This window comes from Lycorma delicatula, chromosome 1 (genome assembly GCF_047948215.1).
Source record: "Lycorma delicatula isolate Av1 chromosome 1, ASM4794821v1, whole genome shotgun sequence".
NCBI classification, from domain to species: Eukaryota; Metazoa; Arthropoda; class Insecta; order Hemiptera; family Fulgoridae; genus Lycorma; species Lycorma delicatula.
The window spans coordinates 216,507,693-216,525,792 of NC_134455.1; the positions used below are offsets into that span (position 1 = coordinate 216,507,693).

Sequence of the window (18,100 nt, forward strand, 5' to 3'; positions counted from 1 at the left end):
CAATCATTCTTCTGCTTCGTATCACAATCTTTAAATCAGGGAATTGTGTGAAAAATATTTGTCATTTCTTTTATAATTTATCATATCATCACTTTTCAGTTTTGAATTTGATCATTATGTTACATCTGCAGAAGACTACAGTTTTTCCCATCAATTTTGTAAATTAAATATGGTAAATAATTAATATTGACTCACTGAAATTCAATCTGAATGGCACTTTTTCATGCTATTTTGTAAATTAATATATATATTTTTTAAATTAAATTAAGAAATAAATTGGTATGTAGGAAGGCTGAACTGGCCATTTGGAATTTTGATTTTAAATTATGGATGCTTTAAACTGTGTGTATTTTATTAATTTATACTCTTTATACAGTTGTGTAAGATTTTTTCTCTAATAAAGTAGGAATTTAAACATATCTTTTGTTCTGAACATATTCATTGTTTATATTGCTTTTCAGTTGTTTGTATTTTGAGTAATTTTTAATATTTTCATTTTACAGGTCGGTCCAAGTATACAGTGTCCTACACCTGCATCAAGCAGTGCGGTTTCAGGGTCAAATAGTTCTGTCCATTCACCCCGTACAACTCCTGGTTTGTTTTCACCACCACCTGTATCTAACAGCACTCCTGCTCCTGATATTGGTGTGTATTAATAACAATAATTTTTTTTTTATTCTATAGCAGTCTTATGAGGTAGTTTTCACTAATATCTTTAAAACAGATACAACTCAATTTTTTAATATTTGTCAGTATTCTATGCATGTATTTTTTATTTTAATTAAGGATAGAGAAAATTCTTCTTTTTTTTTACAAAAGGATTATAAGATTATTAATTTTATTTGTTCATTTTTCACTTAATTTTATTTTCTAATTACTCTTACGTCAAAGTAGCTGGTATTTTATTATGAGTTTTTTTTAATGTGCATATTGTCTCAAATTAGGCTGCAACCTCATTTACAGTTTAGTAGTTTATCTTTTAAAATTTAATGCTGACAATTCCTGAGACATGATATTGAAGCGTAGTGATGCTGTACACTGGGAAAACGAATTATTCAAATTTGATTTAAAATTGCTCTATCTTTAACTGATATTATGAAGTATTACAGAAGATTTGAACAGTGATAAGTGATACTAGAAACCAATCATTTATCTTCAGGATTATATCAATAATTATAAATAAAAACAGTGCAAATTGTTATACAGAGATCCCTAGGAAGTTATGTATCTTTAACTGATATTATGAAGTATTACAGAAGATTTGAACAGTGATAAGTGATACTAGAGACCAATCATTTATCTTCAGGATTATATCAATAATTATAAATAAAAACAGTGCAAATTGTTATACAGAGGTCCCTAGGAAGTTATGTACAAACTTTAGGCATTGATTCAAAATATGAAAATAAAGTGAAGATGAACAAATGTCTATTACTTTGATATTTACTTATCTTTTTTTATGTTTTAAATATATATCTGTATTCTTAGCTTTCCCCATTGTAACTAAACCACTTCCATCTTAAGGAATATTACAAAATATATGAATTAATTTGAGAGTAACATAAGATTTTTAATTTTACTACTTAGTAAAGAGAAATGGTTTGCTGTTAACTTTTCAGAAAATAAATACTTTTTACCTCCTTGTACGAAGTAAAGGAAGTATTGTGATTGTGAAAAATGTCAGTCTTCAGATTTCATCTCCTTTTTTCTTTTTTAACCTTTTTTTTTTACTTCCTTTTATGAAGTAAAGGAAGTATTGTGATTGCAAACATTTTGGTTTTCATATTTCAACAGAAATATCCATTTTGATTATTCCTGAATCCATTTTGACTAGTTTCGGCATGACATCTGTACGTATGTATGTATGTATCTTGCATAACTCAAAAACGATTAGTCGTAGGATGTTGAAATTTTTGATCTAGCACTGTTGTAACATCTAGTTGTGCACCTCCCTTTTTGATTTTAATCAAAGTTAAAGTTAAAATTTTAATTAATGAAATATTTGGATCTTAAAGGGAAGGCACATCATTTCAAATTAGACTTTATCGCCTTTTGTTTCTTTTTAATTTTTTATTTTATTTATTTTTTTAACTTTTCTTTTTTTTAATTTAAGTATATTGATCTAATAATTATTAACCTGTGGTTATAAAAAACAAATTACAATAAATAATAATTCAATGATAATAAAAAAAAAGATTATTAGTGAAATAAAATTTTATGTACTTTAAAAAATGTGTAAATGTAATTTAATAGGCATCACATATGTGTATATGTAATAGATTTGCTGAAACAACTGATTATTTAATATTAATTGAAAATTATAATTTAGAATCATAATATTTTTGGTTTTTCTAGTTTAATTTTATTTAATTATTATGGAATTTCTATTTAATTTTATCTACATTAAAGTTAACTACAGAGTGACTGAAAAATAGACCCTCACAAGAACAACATATGCACTGAGGCATACACGCCCAATCTTTAGTAAATTCCAAACAATTTTTATCTTTTAGTTCATTACCCCTCTAATAGTGTCAGACAATATTCTCCCTAAGTCGAGTTGATCATTATTTTGTGTATTTGTTTTTTGTGCCAATCATTTAATCGCTCTTTGTTTTAATGTAATTCTTCTGATCTTAATTTGTGTTCACATTCTTTAGTTTACAAATTTTCTCTCTTTACATTCATCATCCTCTTAATCTTTTTATTCTTTCCTTGATCTTAATGTTTTCTTCCTCTTTATCATTTTCTCTTAATCTTTTTATTCTTTCTTTGGTTTTAACATATTCTTCCTCTGTATAAAAATTAAGAAAAGATGATTCTTTTCTTAATTTTTTTATTTTTCTCTTGTTCTTAACATTTTCTTCCCCTTCATATTCATCTTCTTGTCATTTTTCAGATATATTTCTTCATGTTATCTTTCTTTTTCCTGTATGATTGTTTCTTTTTCATTTTTGATTATTCATCAAATAATCCAATAATAAAAACTGAATATTTTACACTGTTAGGTCGAAATTAACATTTGTAACCAGTATACAGGAGTTCACTAAACAGTTAGTTTAATTATTGTTAACTTTTGTTTATATGACACACCAGAAATCTAAAACTTTTGTTAATCAGTAACTCACGAAGATATGAATACTGATCTAGTAGTAGAGTAATAAAGGGACTTTTACTCTGTCCTAATATTTCATATGAATGTTGAATTAATAATTGTACAAGTATTTGATGTTAATAAAAACTAATGTTTCATCAGTTGTGTAACTGTCCACTTTAATAAAGAATTGGAGGATTGTGTCTCACTTTCAAATGAAATAAGTTTAAATGAAATGCAGAAAAAAATGTGTATATGTAATTTAATAGGCGTACAAGGAAGTCATGTGGTGTCCACTTCAGATTTTAATATTATGTTAACAGACACTTGTTCTCCACTGTTATGCATTCACCATCTTTTGTCAGAAGTAAACTTACCTCCCTTCTTGACTTACATTCCAGAACCTAAATTTCATTTATCCAAAAATGAAATAAACCATACTAAGTGCTTATTAACATGATTTAAACTTTACAAGATTTGATCTCAAGGCAGTAACAGAACACTATTAATTATATAATTTCATTTTCATGAAAAAATTAACAATTTTGTTGGTACTCAAAAATTAGAAATCATGATTTGAAAACAAACCAATTGAGTTACAACACCTAATAAGCATAAAAAATTAGTCCATAGAAGAATTAAAGAAAAAACTAACTAAAATGTGTAATAATAATATTTTTTGTTTGTTTGTTAATTAAGATTTTGTTACAGCCAAAGGAACTCCTTTACATGAAGGAGAGAGTGTTGCTGGAGCCAGTGGAGCCTGCTCAACTAGTGGTAGTCCACCTAAATTGACAAGAGAGCGTGCTGGCAGCATAAATTCTCCTCGAAGAAAGTATGTGTTATTCTTGTTGTTATTTTATTTCATCTACTGTTTTAACTGAATAATGAGACTGTTTTCAGTCGCAGAATTTTAATTTTATTTGAATAATGATTGTCATTGATTTTGGGTAATTTGATAAAAACAGAGATATTTCAAGCAATAGTGAATACCATGGTGGAGTGCTAGTGTTTCTGTCTTTCATCTGGTAGGTTCTGGGTTTGAATCTCTTCAAGCTTACTATTTTTTTAAAATTTAATACTTTTATTTTTATTACAAAGAAAATAAGAAAAGTAGGAAAAGAATTTCTAAGTGGTATCAACGTGTAGCTGCCAAAGTTAATAAATAACTAATACCATAATAGTATTGGTATAATATTTGTTGTATTTTTTAATATTTTCTTGTATAATGGTTCTTGTATAATGGTTACAAACAAACAAACAGACAAAGATTCGCATTTATATATTAGATTACTGTTTAATATGTTAATGTACTCTTGCAGTCATTTAGCAAATAAATAGTTACCTAGTAATAAATAGTTAACACAGTATCCACAATTATATCAAAACATATAATGAAAAAATCCTTAGCAACTGACCGATTGCTTTCAAATTTTCAATATACATTCATGTTATCCCAGGGAAGGTTATAAGCCATAGATTGAGGCCCTAGCCCTCCCTTGTGGGTTAAGATAATAAAGATATTCATTATAGAAATAATTAATCCTTTTACTCCATATTTCTGTTACCATGGCAACAGAAATATAATGAAGTATGACTAATTTTTTCTTTATTGAATATCTGTAAAATATTTAATATTCTCCCAACCATGAGGATAATGATCATGTCGAGAGTCTAGGGGGCAGAGCTCCTAGCTAGATGATCAGGCGAGTGAAGCAAGCCCAGAACTGGTAGTACAATCAATATAAATACCAGCAATTTTTTCTAAATATTTATTGATTATTTATAATTTTGATATTGGTTTAAAGATATTGTGTTTATATTAATATTAGACATTCATAAATAAATTTCCAATCTTTATCTCAGTGATAATTCAAAGACTTCGCATTAATAACCTAAAAACTTCACACATTTACACATTATACCTATAGCTAACTGTATATGTATTATCGCACTGCTTAATATGCATATATTATGTACATATACATTATGATATTATGCTGAAATGCCTTGGAGGTTTGTTCTTGCTTCCTTTTACAATAAATGTGAAAACCTAGTTATTAACCAAAGAACTGATCTATTGAAAATATACCAATCAGAACAATATAGTGAATAAACCCACTCAGTTGTATTGGATAATAATTATGTATTGGATAGACTATTGCTGCTGTGTGTAAAATGTAAATTTTTGTTTTAAAAGATTTATTAGATTACATTTGGAAGTACAGTGACAAATAGGCAAGGAAAACCATCGAAACAATGTTAGTTATTATTTATAATGAAATTACATTCAGATTGTGGAATGATTTCTTTTTTGTTTATGAAACAGAATTTTTTGTGTTTTCCAAAAGGAAATTGACCCTTTCTCATTAAAACTAAAAAAACTACATTAGAAATTCTTTGAAAATTTGATGTGTACAACCTAACAATGAATAAACTAAATTAGATGACCAACCAGTAATCATAATAAAATCAACTCGTGCTACTCTTACATGCAGAGCACTAATTGGTAACTGTTATCATTTAATTCATATCTCCATTTGCAGTCCATGTTCATTCACACTTTGAAATAGGGAAGGGTATATGAACTTCTTTAGAAGTCACAGAAGCAACAATCACATGTGTTACTATGTTAGCCACACTGTGTGTGTGTGTGTGTGTGTGTGTGTGTGTGTGTGTGTGTGTGTGTGTGTGTGTGTGTGTGTGTGTGTGTGTGTGTGTGTGTGTGTGTGTGTGTGTGTGTGTGTGTGTGTGTGTGTGTGTGTGTGTGTGTGTGTGTGTGTGTATGCACACATGTGCATTTTTTATTGAAGTGAAAACTTCTTTAGGTGTGTTGTGCGGAGATTTTGGAGACTTTTGCATGGGAAAAAAGAGCTGACTCATAATCAAAATCGTCACGAGACGCTAGAGCTATATATATTATAAATGGGTTAGTTCTCACAAAATACTACAGATGGCACTGATGTGTGACCACGTATTTTAAAATAGTTTAATATAGGTTTTTTTAAAAATTGTTGGTTTTAGCTAATTTAGAGATGAAATAATTTTTAACAATTAAAAATTAGTTTGAATTGATAAAATATTTATTTTTAGCAGTAATCATTTATTTTAATTAAATAAATATATACTTTATTTTTAACTCTATTCAATTAATCTCACATCAATCAAGACCAACACTATGTATATTGTACATTCTAAAATTCTAAATACATGCAATGCAGTACATTAGTACATTCTAAAAAGAATGCAATAAATTATACTTCTATAAATATATATATAGGCATAGTACACGCGACGCAGTAGATAAAGCATATATTTTATATGCCATTCGGGATATTCAAAAGAATAAAAATTATTTTTTTACATTTACAATTACTAATAATTTACTTATCGTTAATTAACTAAATTTTATTATATATTTTTATTAGAATAATTCAGTTATGGAGAATAAAGAAGATAGTAGTCAGAATTCAATTAACAGTCAGAAAAGAAATACAGATGAAGAAAGCAATAATGATACTTATAAAATGAATAAAAAATATGAACATTCAAAAGAATTATGAAGATTATGTAATCAGTGATATAGGAAAAGTCAAGAGAGAAAATTTTCAGAAACAGACATGTCCAATGAAAAAACCTGTCAAAAAGAATTATTGAAATTCCATTCCAAAAGATATAGAGATAACAAAAAAAAACTCAAGATCAAAAACAAAATATTGACAGAAAAGAATCATTAAAAAAAAATTCTCAACAATTTCAAGATAAAACCAGAAATAAGAAATTACAAACAATTCATACTTCACAGTTTGCTGGTCCATCAAACATTGATGTTCCTGTTATTTAAAAAAATACAAAATTGCAGACAATTCATACATCTCAGAAAGCAGGTCCATTACACACACATTAATGTTCCATTTATTTCAGAAAATACAAAAAAATTTAAGCATTCACGCATTCCAGAATCTTCAACATTCAATTCAGATAGTGATTCCGACTTGTTTATGCAAAATATTAACAATTTTGTTACAAAAAATAATCAAAATTCCTATTCTAATCATATCAGTGCACATCTTGAGTTCCATAAGCAATTTCTTCAAAACAATTTTGGTCATTTTTGTGATAGATTATGGTTTAAAAATGATTTAAAAATATTCAAAACTGAAGTTACATCAAATAATAATATTCAATTTATAAGAATGCTACTCACTAATGATAAGATACCACAAATTAAGATATGCTCAATTTGTCTGCAATTAATAAACAATGAATACCACCTTTATCTGTTTACAATGTATTCAAATACCCTCCTATTCCAGAAATTTTTAAAAAATTACCATTAAATTTAGTGTAAGAAAGCCTTATTTCACCAAGAATACCATTCATGCAGATTAAATACTATGATATCATGGTATTTAATATCATGAATATAAATATTATAATATAATATAAATTAATATTTAATATCATGGTATTAATACTACCTATTAATTACAAATGCAGATGTTTCAGATGGCTTGGCCAATTTCTGTAATATAATGTGCATGGCAAATGAATACGACATGATAAATACTACAAATGTAGATATTTGGGATTGCTTGGATAATTTCTGTAATTTAATGGAAATGGCAAATGAAAAGCAAAACGAACTTCTTTTGCACACCATACACCATTTGTTATCTGATCCTGAAAATCCATTGCAAATGTTTTTCACAGGACCTGCTGGCTGTGGAAACACGTCTGTGTTTAAACTTATAATGGAAATATATAATAGATTTATAAACACTAATGGATATTGTAATGCGTATATAGCTTGTGCATCTACTGGTAAAGCTGCTGTGGCTATAGATGGTACGACAGTACATACAATAAAAATATCAATATCATACATTTAAAATATGAAGTTTTTAAGTAAATTAAAAATATCAAAGTCAAAGCTACTTCCATTGAGTATTGAAGTCGCTTATCAGTACAGAGCATTATTCAAATTTGATAAACTTCTCATAATTGATGTGGTAAGCATGATTGGAGGTAAATTGTTAGAACAAATTGATCAGCATTTAAAACAAATTACTGGCTATTTCAAATCAAATTTTGGCGGTTTAAATATTATATTAATAGGAGAATTACAGCAATTACCTCTGGTTATGGGAACTCCTATATACAAACAAATTAAAACAAATATGACTAGACCTACACTATTGTATGGATTAAAATTTTTTGAATTATCACAATTAATGAGACTTTTCTTATCTAATGCGGCAGTACAGAAATATAACAATCGTATTTTAAGTGCTGTAGAAAATAAAGACATTTCAATAGCTAAAGATGTATATATTGGCTGTCAAAATTCAGAACAATAAAATTTTGTTAGGCAAAAATTACATAAAATTACTACTATCGATACTGGAGGATTACCAAATGAAATAATCTTTGTTATTGATAAATATTACATATTAACTAAAAAAGTAGATGTTTCAAATGGCTTGGCTAATGGAACGGTTGGTAAATTATGTCAAGTGGACAGAAATGAAGATGGTGATATTACAATAATTTGGATGCTATTTCCAAAAAAAAAAAATGGAAGAAAAATTAGAAATCAATGGAAAAGTTATATGAAAAAATATAACATAAATCTGAATGCAGTACCAATTTTTCCAAGGATATCTACAATAACACTAAGTAATAATAAAACAATAAATGCAAGAAGAAAGCATTTTCCACCTGTATCTGCATATGCAATTACAATACATAAATCCCAAGGAGGCACTTTCAATGAAATTGTTTATGAATATGACAAAAGCCATTCTTTAGAATTAATATATGTGGCTTTGTCAAGAGTTACATCTATAGAACGGTTATATATTTTAACGAAAGATAATAACCCAGTATTTTATCATGGAAGAAGAAATTCAACATCAGTAAAATCATTGCAAGAGGAATTCAAAAGGCTTGTATTGAATCCACTAATAACAATCAGTAAAACACTGAATAATTTCATTATGCAAAGAAGAGGTTTATCTATATTGTCAATTAACTGTCAAAGTTTATGAGCACGCACACAAGATCTTAATGAATCTATTGTACAACAATCAAATGTACAACAATCAAATGATGCAGTATTTACAAGATATTTAGATAGATTTCATTCAAGAGTATGTATTTTATATTTTAGTTATAATAAACCAGTTGTTTCATTTTTAGAAGAATCAGATAATACAAATAATGTAAATATTACAGAAATTTCTCCAGATAATGATAATATAAATAATACAGAAATAGAATAGAAAGTAATAATGTTAAAGAATATATTGTAAAATAATAATATAATGTAATAACATATTGTAAAAAATAATATAATTCATTATTAAATATTATCAGAAACTCCTATGAGCAACGAACAACCTATAGATATTCCTAATTTTAATTACATTGTCAAGTTCAAAAGATCACAAGTTTCAGCTGTCGGAGTGGCTATTTATCATAATGCAAACATATTACACATATAATGAGTTCTCATATGGACATTCATCTAAGACAAACATCAAATTTTGGCTTCAATGTATTTGAAATTGGAGAAATATACGCAGCGCATTGCAAAGATTCCAATGAATAAATAATTTTGATAATAGCCATATATATTTCACCAAGAAATACTGTTCAACAACTTATGCAATTTTTACCTACAAATTTGCTTATATATACTGAAGAAGGATCAAAATTACTAAACAAAAATTTTCATGAAATACCTATAATTTTGAGTGGAAATTTCTGCATAAATTTTACTGAAGAATCATCTAAGCCATTCATAGACTTTTTAAAAGAAAAATTAAACTTAATAATGTCTAATGATAAAAATTTAAGTACAACATCGTATGGAACAACAATAGATGCAGTATTTACAAGATATTTAGATAGATTTCATTCAAGAGTATGTATTTTATATTTTAGTTATAATAAACCAGTTGTTTCATTTTTAGAAGAATCAGATAATACAAATAATGTAAATATTACAGAAATTTCTCCAGATAATGATAATATAAATAATACAGAAATAGAATAGAAAGTAATAATGTTAAAGAATATATTGTAAAATAATAATATAATGTAATAACATATTGTAAAAAATAATATAATTCATTATTAAAATTAAAATGTTTTCTAAGACTTATTTAATAAAGAAAATAAATTAAATTTTTATTGTAAAATTATTTAATTAACCATTACTTAATATTATAAATACATTTAATAAGTAGTCTATGTCATTTAAAATAAATAATACTTATTTAATAAGACTTATTTATTAGACTTATTTATAAGACTTATTATAAGACTTTATTATAAGACTTATTTATAAGACTTACTTATTTAATAAGACTTATTTAATAAAGAAAATAAATTAAATTTTTATTGTAAAATTATTTAATTAACCATTACTTAATATTATAAATACATTTAATAAGTAGTCTATGTCATTTAAAATAAATAATCAAATACATTGAAATCAGTAATAGAATAAAATATCATTATTAACCAATGATCAGTAATGATTGAAGTTTTCACTTCTGTCGGCCAGTCCCGCAACTGCCACATTTTTTATTTTTATTAATATATTATAATGTATTCTGTGTAACTGTAGATTAATTGTAATACTCTCAGATGTAGAGCTTAGATTGTTAAGTGTTATCATTTAATTTATGTGGTCACTTGCATTCCATCTTCGTTCAGGTATATTTAGAACTTAACCATTTCACATGAAGTTTCAGAAAAAAGTAGGGGTTTTTGCTCAGCACACCAAATATGTATATATGTACTCACACACAATCTCTCTCTCTCTCACACACTATATACTATACGCACTATACTATACTCACACACTATATATATATATATATATGATTATTATTTATTTAATGAACCACTTAAGTTGAGTTGTAATATAGAACTAACTCTAATATAATTGGAGATATCTTTGAGTCCTTGGAACATCTTCAGTCACATTTTTCATTATAACTTACATTAAAAAATAGAAAATAATTTTAATTATTAATATAGCAAAATTATGGCTTATATAATAAATAAAAACGGAAAAAAAAATTTTGCATCTCATCATGGATCTAAGTGTGTAAAATTTTATTTCTTCATTTACTTATTTAAATTAATAATGATTAAATGAATTATTATCCTTATAAGTTTTAAATGATTCATTTGCTTAAATTTTACTATTCATAAATGATGTTTTATCAGTTAAATAATGTATTATTTTCTGTAATTATTTTAAGTTATTATATTTACATCATGTTTGTTTACCGTTAATAAATTATTTTTTGTTTGTTATTTTTTAGTTTTTTGAATATGGCACCGTTTAGTATGATAACTATTATATATAATTTTAAAACAGCTTACTAAATTCCAATTTGATTTTCTCGAGTGCTTTCCGCTATTCTGCCATCTTCAAGAGAATAATTATGATTAACATATATAAAACTACAATCTTACATAATTAAATTATATATATATATGTATATATAAACAATTGATTGTCATTTTTTTAAATAAAAATTGCCATCTAATAGATAACAATTGAGAAACTATTACAATACAGACATAGTCACATAAACTCAAAACTATAACTTTTGATGAATTTTAACAAAATGACGATCAGTTGACAATTATATTACTCAAATTATATATATATATTTGAATTATATAAGATTGTAGTTTTATATATGTTAGTCATAATTATCCTCTTGAAGATGGCAGAATGGCCAAAAGCGCTTGAGGAAATAAAATTGGAATTTGATAAGCTGTTTTAAAATTATATATAATTATTTTTTGCTTGTGGAAAATAGAGTTATACAGTTTATTTTTTGTTGGTTTTATATTTTTAATTGTTGATTGTAAGTTTCTATTAAAAGAATAGATGGTCTTGGGTTTGTTTCATGGCACATGTATGGTATTTTTCCACCTATCATTCCATCAATCTTGTAATAATATTTGGAAAAAGCTTGGTAAAATTAAAATAAATAATAACATTGTGATTTGGTATTTTTTTTTTTTTTTAATTATTACACTTTATCTTTTTTCTGATCTAATTGATAGATAGATATTATATTCTACTGATATTAATTCTTGAGATTTTCATACCTAGATTTCAATTTTTCTCTTTCTGTTACATCTAAATAAAACATGTTTAAAATTTTACCAATATTCTACATTTATTCTGCCCTTGCCTTTTTCCTATCTTCTTTTTATTTATAGATTTTCATAGTCAGAATCAACATTGTTTCTGATTAGATGAATTTCTCTACAGGAATTCTGGAAGAAAAGAGGAAAATGAGCTTGATCTTTTTTCTTTTTGTTGTGTGCTTGAATGTTTTGCAAAGTTGGTTAATAATTTCTTAAAAAGTATAGCCATTAAGCCTAGTCGTAAAAAATTACTTTACTTTTTTTGTTTTAGCTAATAGTTAATTTGTTTATCAAATGTTTATTTTTGAAATATATATTTTGTAATCCTCATGTGATAGCTTTCTTTATTCTGCTCAACAAAACATAAATAGTTAATTGATTAAACTACTTGAATAACAAGTTTTATTTAAAAGTGATTCCTTTTTTTCTAGCTCTTCTGTTGTGAAAGAAAATGAATATGTATCATGCAGGCTATTTAGGCGGCCAGATGATGAGCTACCATTGAGGAGTTCTTCAGAAACATCTGTGTTTGATTTTCGAGAAAGTGATTCAGAAGGTGAGATGCCTGTTCTGGAGAGGCAGACACTTGATGAAATGAGGAGGGACCGTCGAGGACTAAATAAGCAGAGTGGCCAGCATCCATCACAGGTAAAAATAGCTAGATTAGTAATTGGTATTTTGTGATTGTGAATGTGTTGCTATAATGTATAATGTTGTATAATGTTATTATAAAACAATGTTATAATGTTGTATAATGTATAATGTTAATGCTAATTGTATAATGTTGAGGTTTTAGATAAGAAAATACGGCTAGACATACTTCTATGAAATTATAAGTGATTCTTCAAACATTAAATTCTGTTATTATGTTACTAAAACAAGTGTCATTATATCAGAGCTTTACAGTGGAACTCTTTTTGCACCTATAAGGATTTCTGTTTTGTTTTGTAAGGATTTTAGAAAACATAAATAAAGTTATAAAAAAAAATCATAGAAACATAGAGTCAAAGTTTGGCAACCACGTTATGAGTGCAAATTACAAATCCACTTGCAATAACAGTCTTAATCTCTATACACAAAGAAGAATCTCATTTTAATTCACTTAAACATTGTGAAATATACAAATTACAACAACAGTGTATTAGATCAACATACACACAGATCAAATCTAACAGACTTTTCAACTATATTCTAAATATCTCATCATCATCAATAAATATATCAATATTTTAAATATCGTCATCAATAACATTAACTAATGTGAGTGAGAAACAGGTGCACTAGTCACTGAAGGTTGCTCTAAAGATGACTGAAAATGTTAATGACTGAGTTTTTGAAATGTTATATTTAATAAATTTGATTTGATTTGTCACTTAAAAAAAATTAATTGTCCTGATACAACAAAAAACTCATTGATAAAAAGTGTGATAACAGCTATCATTTATGAGAATAATTTATTTCAGATTAAGGAAGTAACTTTTTTCAAGGCCTAAAAGCTATTATGCATGTAAACATAACTTTGAAATTATATGTACACGAATCTGTTTCTTTGTATTAAACTTGAAAAATTAGGCCGACAAACAAAAATTCATCATATGAAGCTTTTTTTATGTTTAAAAGTTAAACATTTTATTTCATAAATTATTTTGTTTTTTCTTGTGGATTGTAATGTGTAATCCTTTGCTTCTAAAATATCTGTTTCAGAAATTTATTTAAAATTAAACATTTTCTTTTATAGAAAAAACCATTAATCTTTTGATGAGTTTTAATTAATGGTAATTAGATTAAGCTAATTTTGTGTGTACACATTAACAATGAAAAGTTTATTCAGATTTTTTCACTTTATGCCTTCAAAACTGTTGTTTATTCTGTACCAATTTTAATATATGAAATTTTGTATTTACATCACTATTATTTTATACAACAATTATTTTGTGCTACATTCACATCTCTTTTTTTTATTAATTTTCTAATATTTTATTGTAACACTACTCTCTGGTCATGATTTTACTTATTTTCCCACGTGGATGGTGAAGTGATTCCATTTTGTTACCCATGGAATAGTAGTTTACCATTTCTATTATAAAAATCAAATGTATAATCACTGACTCTCTTGTCCTTACTGTACTGTAGTTATAAAAAATTTTAAAAAATTGTATTTCCTTATTAAATGTTAATAAACAGTTTAATAAATTGGATCCTAGCAGCAAGTTATGTAAATTAATTAAAAAGTTAATTTTTTTTATAAATTTGACCCCTCATGGATATATTTTAGTTTTGTAATGATAATTAAATTTGTATTATATCACAAGCTGCTTTACATTAGGTGTAAAATTACATATCTCATTATGAATTCAATTTTTGTTTTAGAATGAAAGTGGAGAAGAGGCATCTGATCCATTCTGGAATGCAACATGTGATGATTTCTTGCAGCAGCTCCAGACTGGTGCATCAGCAGTTAGAAGAAGAGGAAGAAGAAAGAAGCATCAAGAAATGGCGTCTAGTGAATCTGAACTGGTTACTGAATCACTTCCAGATGAATCTTATAATATTAATGAAGAGATTAGTGATAATGCTCCTGTCTGTGATAATGATGAAAATGTGGAGAAAGAGTTGGAAAGAGAAGTGGTAAAAGAGTTGGAAGAAGAGGCTGTGATTATGAATGAGTTTAAAAAAGAAGAAGAATCCTCTGATGAAGATGTTCCACTTTCACAGAGAAGAAGTGAACTGAAAAAAGAGTTTTTGAAAGAAGAAATTGTAGTTGATGAAACCAAGATAAAAGAAGAACCTAAAATAAAAGAAGAAACTGTGGTAAAGGAAGAACTAAAAGTAAAAGAAGAAAGTAAAATCAAAGAAGAAGATGACAGTCTATTGCAAAAAGAAGACAGTGAAAGTGATGAACAATTAAGTGAAGTGGAAGGAACATTAGTTGTTTCTAGAAGACTTAGAGAAAGAAAGGTTTGTGAGAGAAGTGTTTCAGAAGAAAAGTGTAAACGTAAAATTCGCACTCGATCACCTCAGTCTTGTTCTCCTCAAAAAAGAGATAAATTTAAGAAGTTTGGTGATGGATCAGATTTTGAACCTGGTTGGGAAGAGGAAGTTTACAAATTCAAGAGGTCACTGAGGATGCCTGCAAGACTGATAAATATTTCACGTCCTCCAAACTGGCCTAGAATTTCAGCTTCACTACCTGATTTAGATCCATGTCCAGACTCTTTGACATCTGATTTGATAGACTTCTTCCCTTCTAACAAGAAAACTGAAAGTGACATTGAATGCATGTCTAGTTCAAAAAAAATATCTGTTGAAGAACCAGTAAAATCAAAAGCTCAGAGCAAAGAGACAGATTTGCTTTTAAATCATTCTCTACAAAGATATGGTGGCAAGGGAAAGAAGTCTATTAGGAAAGGTGGTTTTGAAGTTGTAGATAGTAAAGAACAAAAGAAAGTTCCTAAGGTTGCTAATAGAACTTCGACTAGGCTAGAATTACAAATGCTGATTCCTGAAGATTTAAAACTGGGACAAAAGAAGGTTGATGTTAAATCATCAGGGAAAAGTACTAGAGGGAGAAAACCACTGAAAAAACTTGCAAAAAAATCAACGGTCTGTGATAATGAAAATTCCATTTACCATTATTTCAATACGAAAAGTGAAATTCAGGAATTGTATGAGCGTCATAATGGTGGTTATTTTGGGGAAAAGCAATATGATTCTGCACTTTACAAATCAAAAACTAGAACTCAGACTAGAATATTAAAACAGCGTGCAAGAATGAGGGACATATTTGGTGATGATAGACCAGCTTCTGCACCTCCTGGTAGCTGTCAAGAGTTTGATAAACCTGTACCTGAAGAAAAGAAAACTGAAAAAAGAAAAGTAATGAGAAAAAGGGGTAACAGTAATAATAACAATAACAATATGAGTGGTAATAGACCTGGCCTGCGCAGTGCTGCTGTTTTAAGAAGTAATAAGGCTGTACTAAATTCGAAACGACAGTTGTTGCATGGAGGTGAAAGGAGAAAAAGAAATTCAGATTTGTTAAAAGCTTATGCTACAGGAAAGAAACAGCAGCATCAACAGCAGCAGCTTGAGAACTCTGCCGTAGAACCAAAAGATCCATCGAAAGCCATTGTAAAACTGAATTCCCTAGAAACCTCATTAGAATTAGGAAGTGTTACTCAATATGAAATTCAACCATTAATAGAAACAAAGAGATTAAAGCTCAGAACAATTAGAAGAAAGTTGAAATCATCAGGTTTTGATTATATTCGTAAGAAAAAGAAACAACAGCAGAAAAAAGATGGTGAAATTGAACCATCAAGAGATAAAAGAAAGGTAAGGATACTGGATTATTGAATTTTGCTTACTAAATTTTTTTTTACAAATCTTTTGCTTTTACCAGTGGTTCCAAAACTTTCCCGAGTCAAAGTGCCCTTTTTCAATTAAAAGTTTTACATGGCACCCTACCCTAAATAAAAGTACTCTTTAAAAGAGTACTTTTATTTAGTAAGAGTACTTTTATTTTATTTATTTTTATCTCTTACTTTTAAGTAAGAGATAAAAATAAATAAAACTTGTGTGTCTTCATTATTTAACTTTTTTTTACTTTATTAACATTAAATTAATAATTAATGTGATGGATGAGCCTGCAAATCACTGCACATTTTCTCAAATCGTGGAATTAAACTGGACACAGCCACCCTCATTTCACTTTCCACGTTGATTCTTGCTCTATACTTGCTTTTTATTACAGCGACTGCTGAAAACCCAGCTTCGCATAAATACAATGTCAAAAATTGAATTAAAATCCACTGACCCTTATCACTTAGAAGGGGATATTCATCTTTTATTGAAATCCAAAATTCTGTCAATTCCATGCTGCCAAATTTTGCTTTCAAAATGTTGCAAGATAATTCAATAAGATTCTCTTCTTCTGCAGAAGTAAATTCAGATGGAGCACTTGTGTTAAGTGGATCTTGAATCCATGCAAACCTATCAAAATTTTCATTTTGAAAGTATTTCTCAAACCAGATAATTAACTGGTATAAGTGCCCTTCAAACATGCTTTTTATATCTTGAGAAAGATCAAGTTCATTTGACATCAAAAATTGTTGCAATATTAAAAAACAATCTTTTCCTGCATCTTCATTCAATTTTCTTCTCCATAGTTGAGTTTTTTATAAAAGCTGATATTTTTCCCATTGACCTCAAAAGGTGCATGTTTTTCTCTGCAGAGGGAGATTAAGGGAATTCAGCTTTTCAGATATGTCACATAAATATGCCAGTTTTATTAAAAAATCAGCATCAGCAAAATCTTCTGTATCTTTGTGTCCTTCTTCTGTAAGGAAAATAAAAATTTCTTGCCGCAATTCAAAGTTACGTGATAAAACATTACACGAGAGAGCCATCGTGCACTGCTGTAGTACAATAAAGATGAGTGTTCGGCTCCCATATCCTCACACAGTTTTTTAAAAAAACCTTGCTTTCAATGGATGAGATTTTATAAAATTTACCACATTCACCACACATTCTAACATCTGATTCAGTGCAGGACTCAAATGCTTTGATGCAAGCGCTTCTCTATGATTAATGCAATGGGTCCATAGTGCATTTGGGGATTTAGTTCGAATAAGTGCCTGTAATCCTCCATAGCAGCCAGACAAGGAGCAAGCTCCATCAGTACAGACACCAATGCACTTAGTGAATTTAAATTATTTTCAGAAAAAATTTAATGTATCAAGATTCTCGAACAGGTCCTGAGCCTTCACTCCTGCAATGATATTTTTACAAAACAGAAGATCTTCTTTAATATTATTATGA

At 27.6% G+C, this 18,100-nt stretch overlaps 1 protein-coding gene across 1 annotated transcript in view; it reads left to right on the forward strand.

Annotated features, from left to right (window-relative positions):
- Positions 1 to 18,100, forward strand: part of LOC142328480 (uncharacterized) — a 506,312-nt gene that overhangs the window by 462,046 nt on the left and 26,166 nt on the right. The window contains exons 7-10 of the mRNA XM_075372302.1: positions 504 to 645; positions 3,806 to 3,929; positions 12,712 to 12,928; positions 14,651 to 16,615. Coding sequence (XP_075228417.1) covers positions 504 to 645; positions 3,806 to 3,929; positions 12,712 to 12,928; positions 14,651 to 16,615 — 2,448 coding nt within the window. The remainder of the gene's footprint in view (positions 1 to 503; positions 646 to 3,805; positions 3,930 to 12,711; positions 12,929 to 14,650; positions 16,616 to 18,100) is intronic.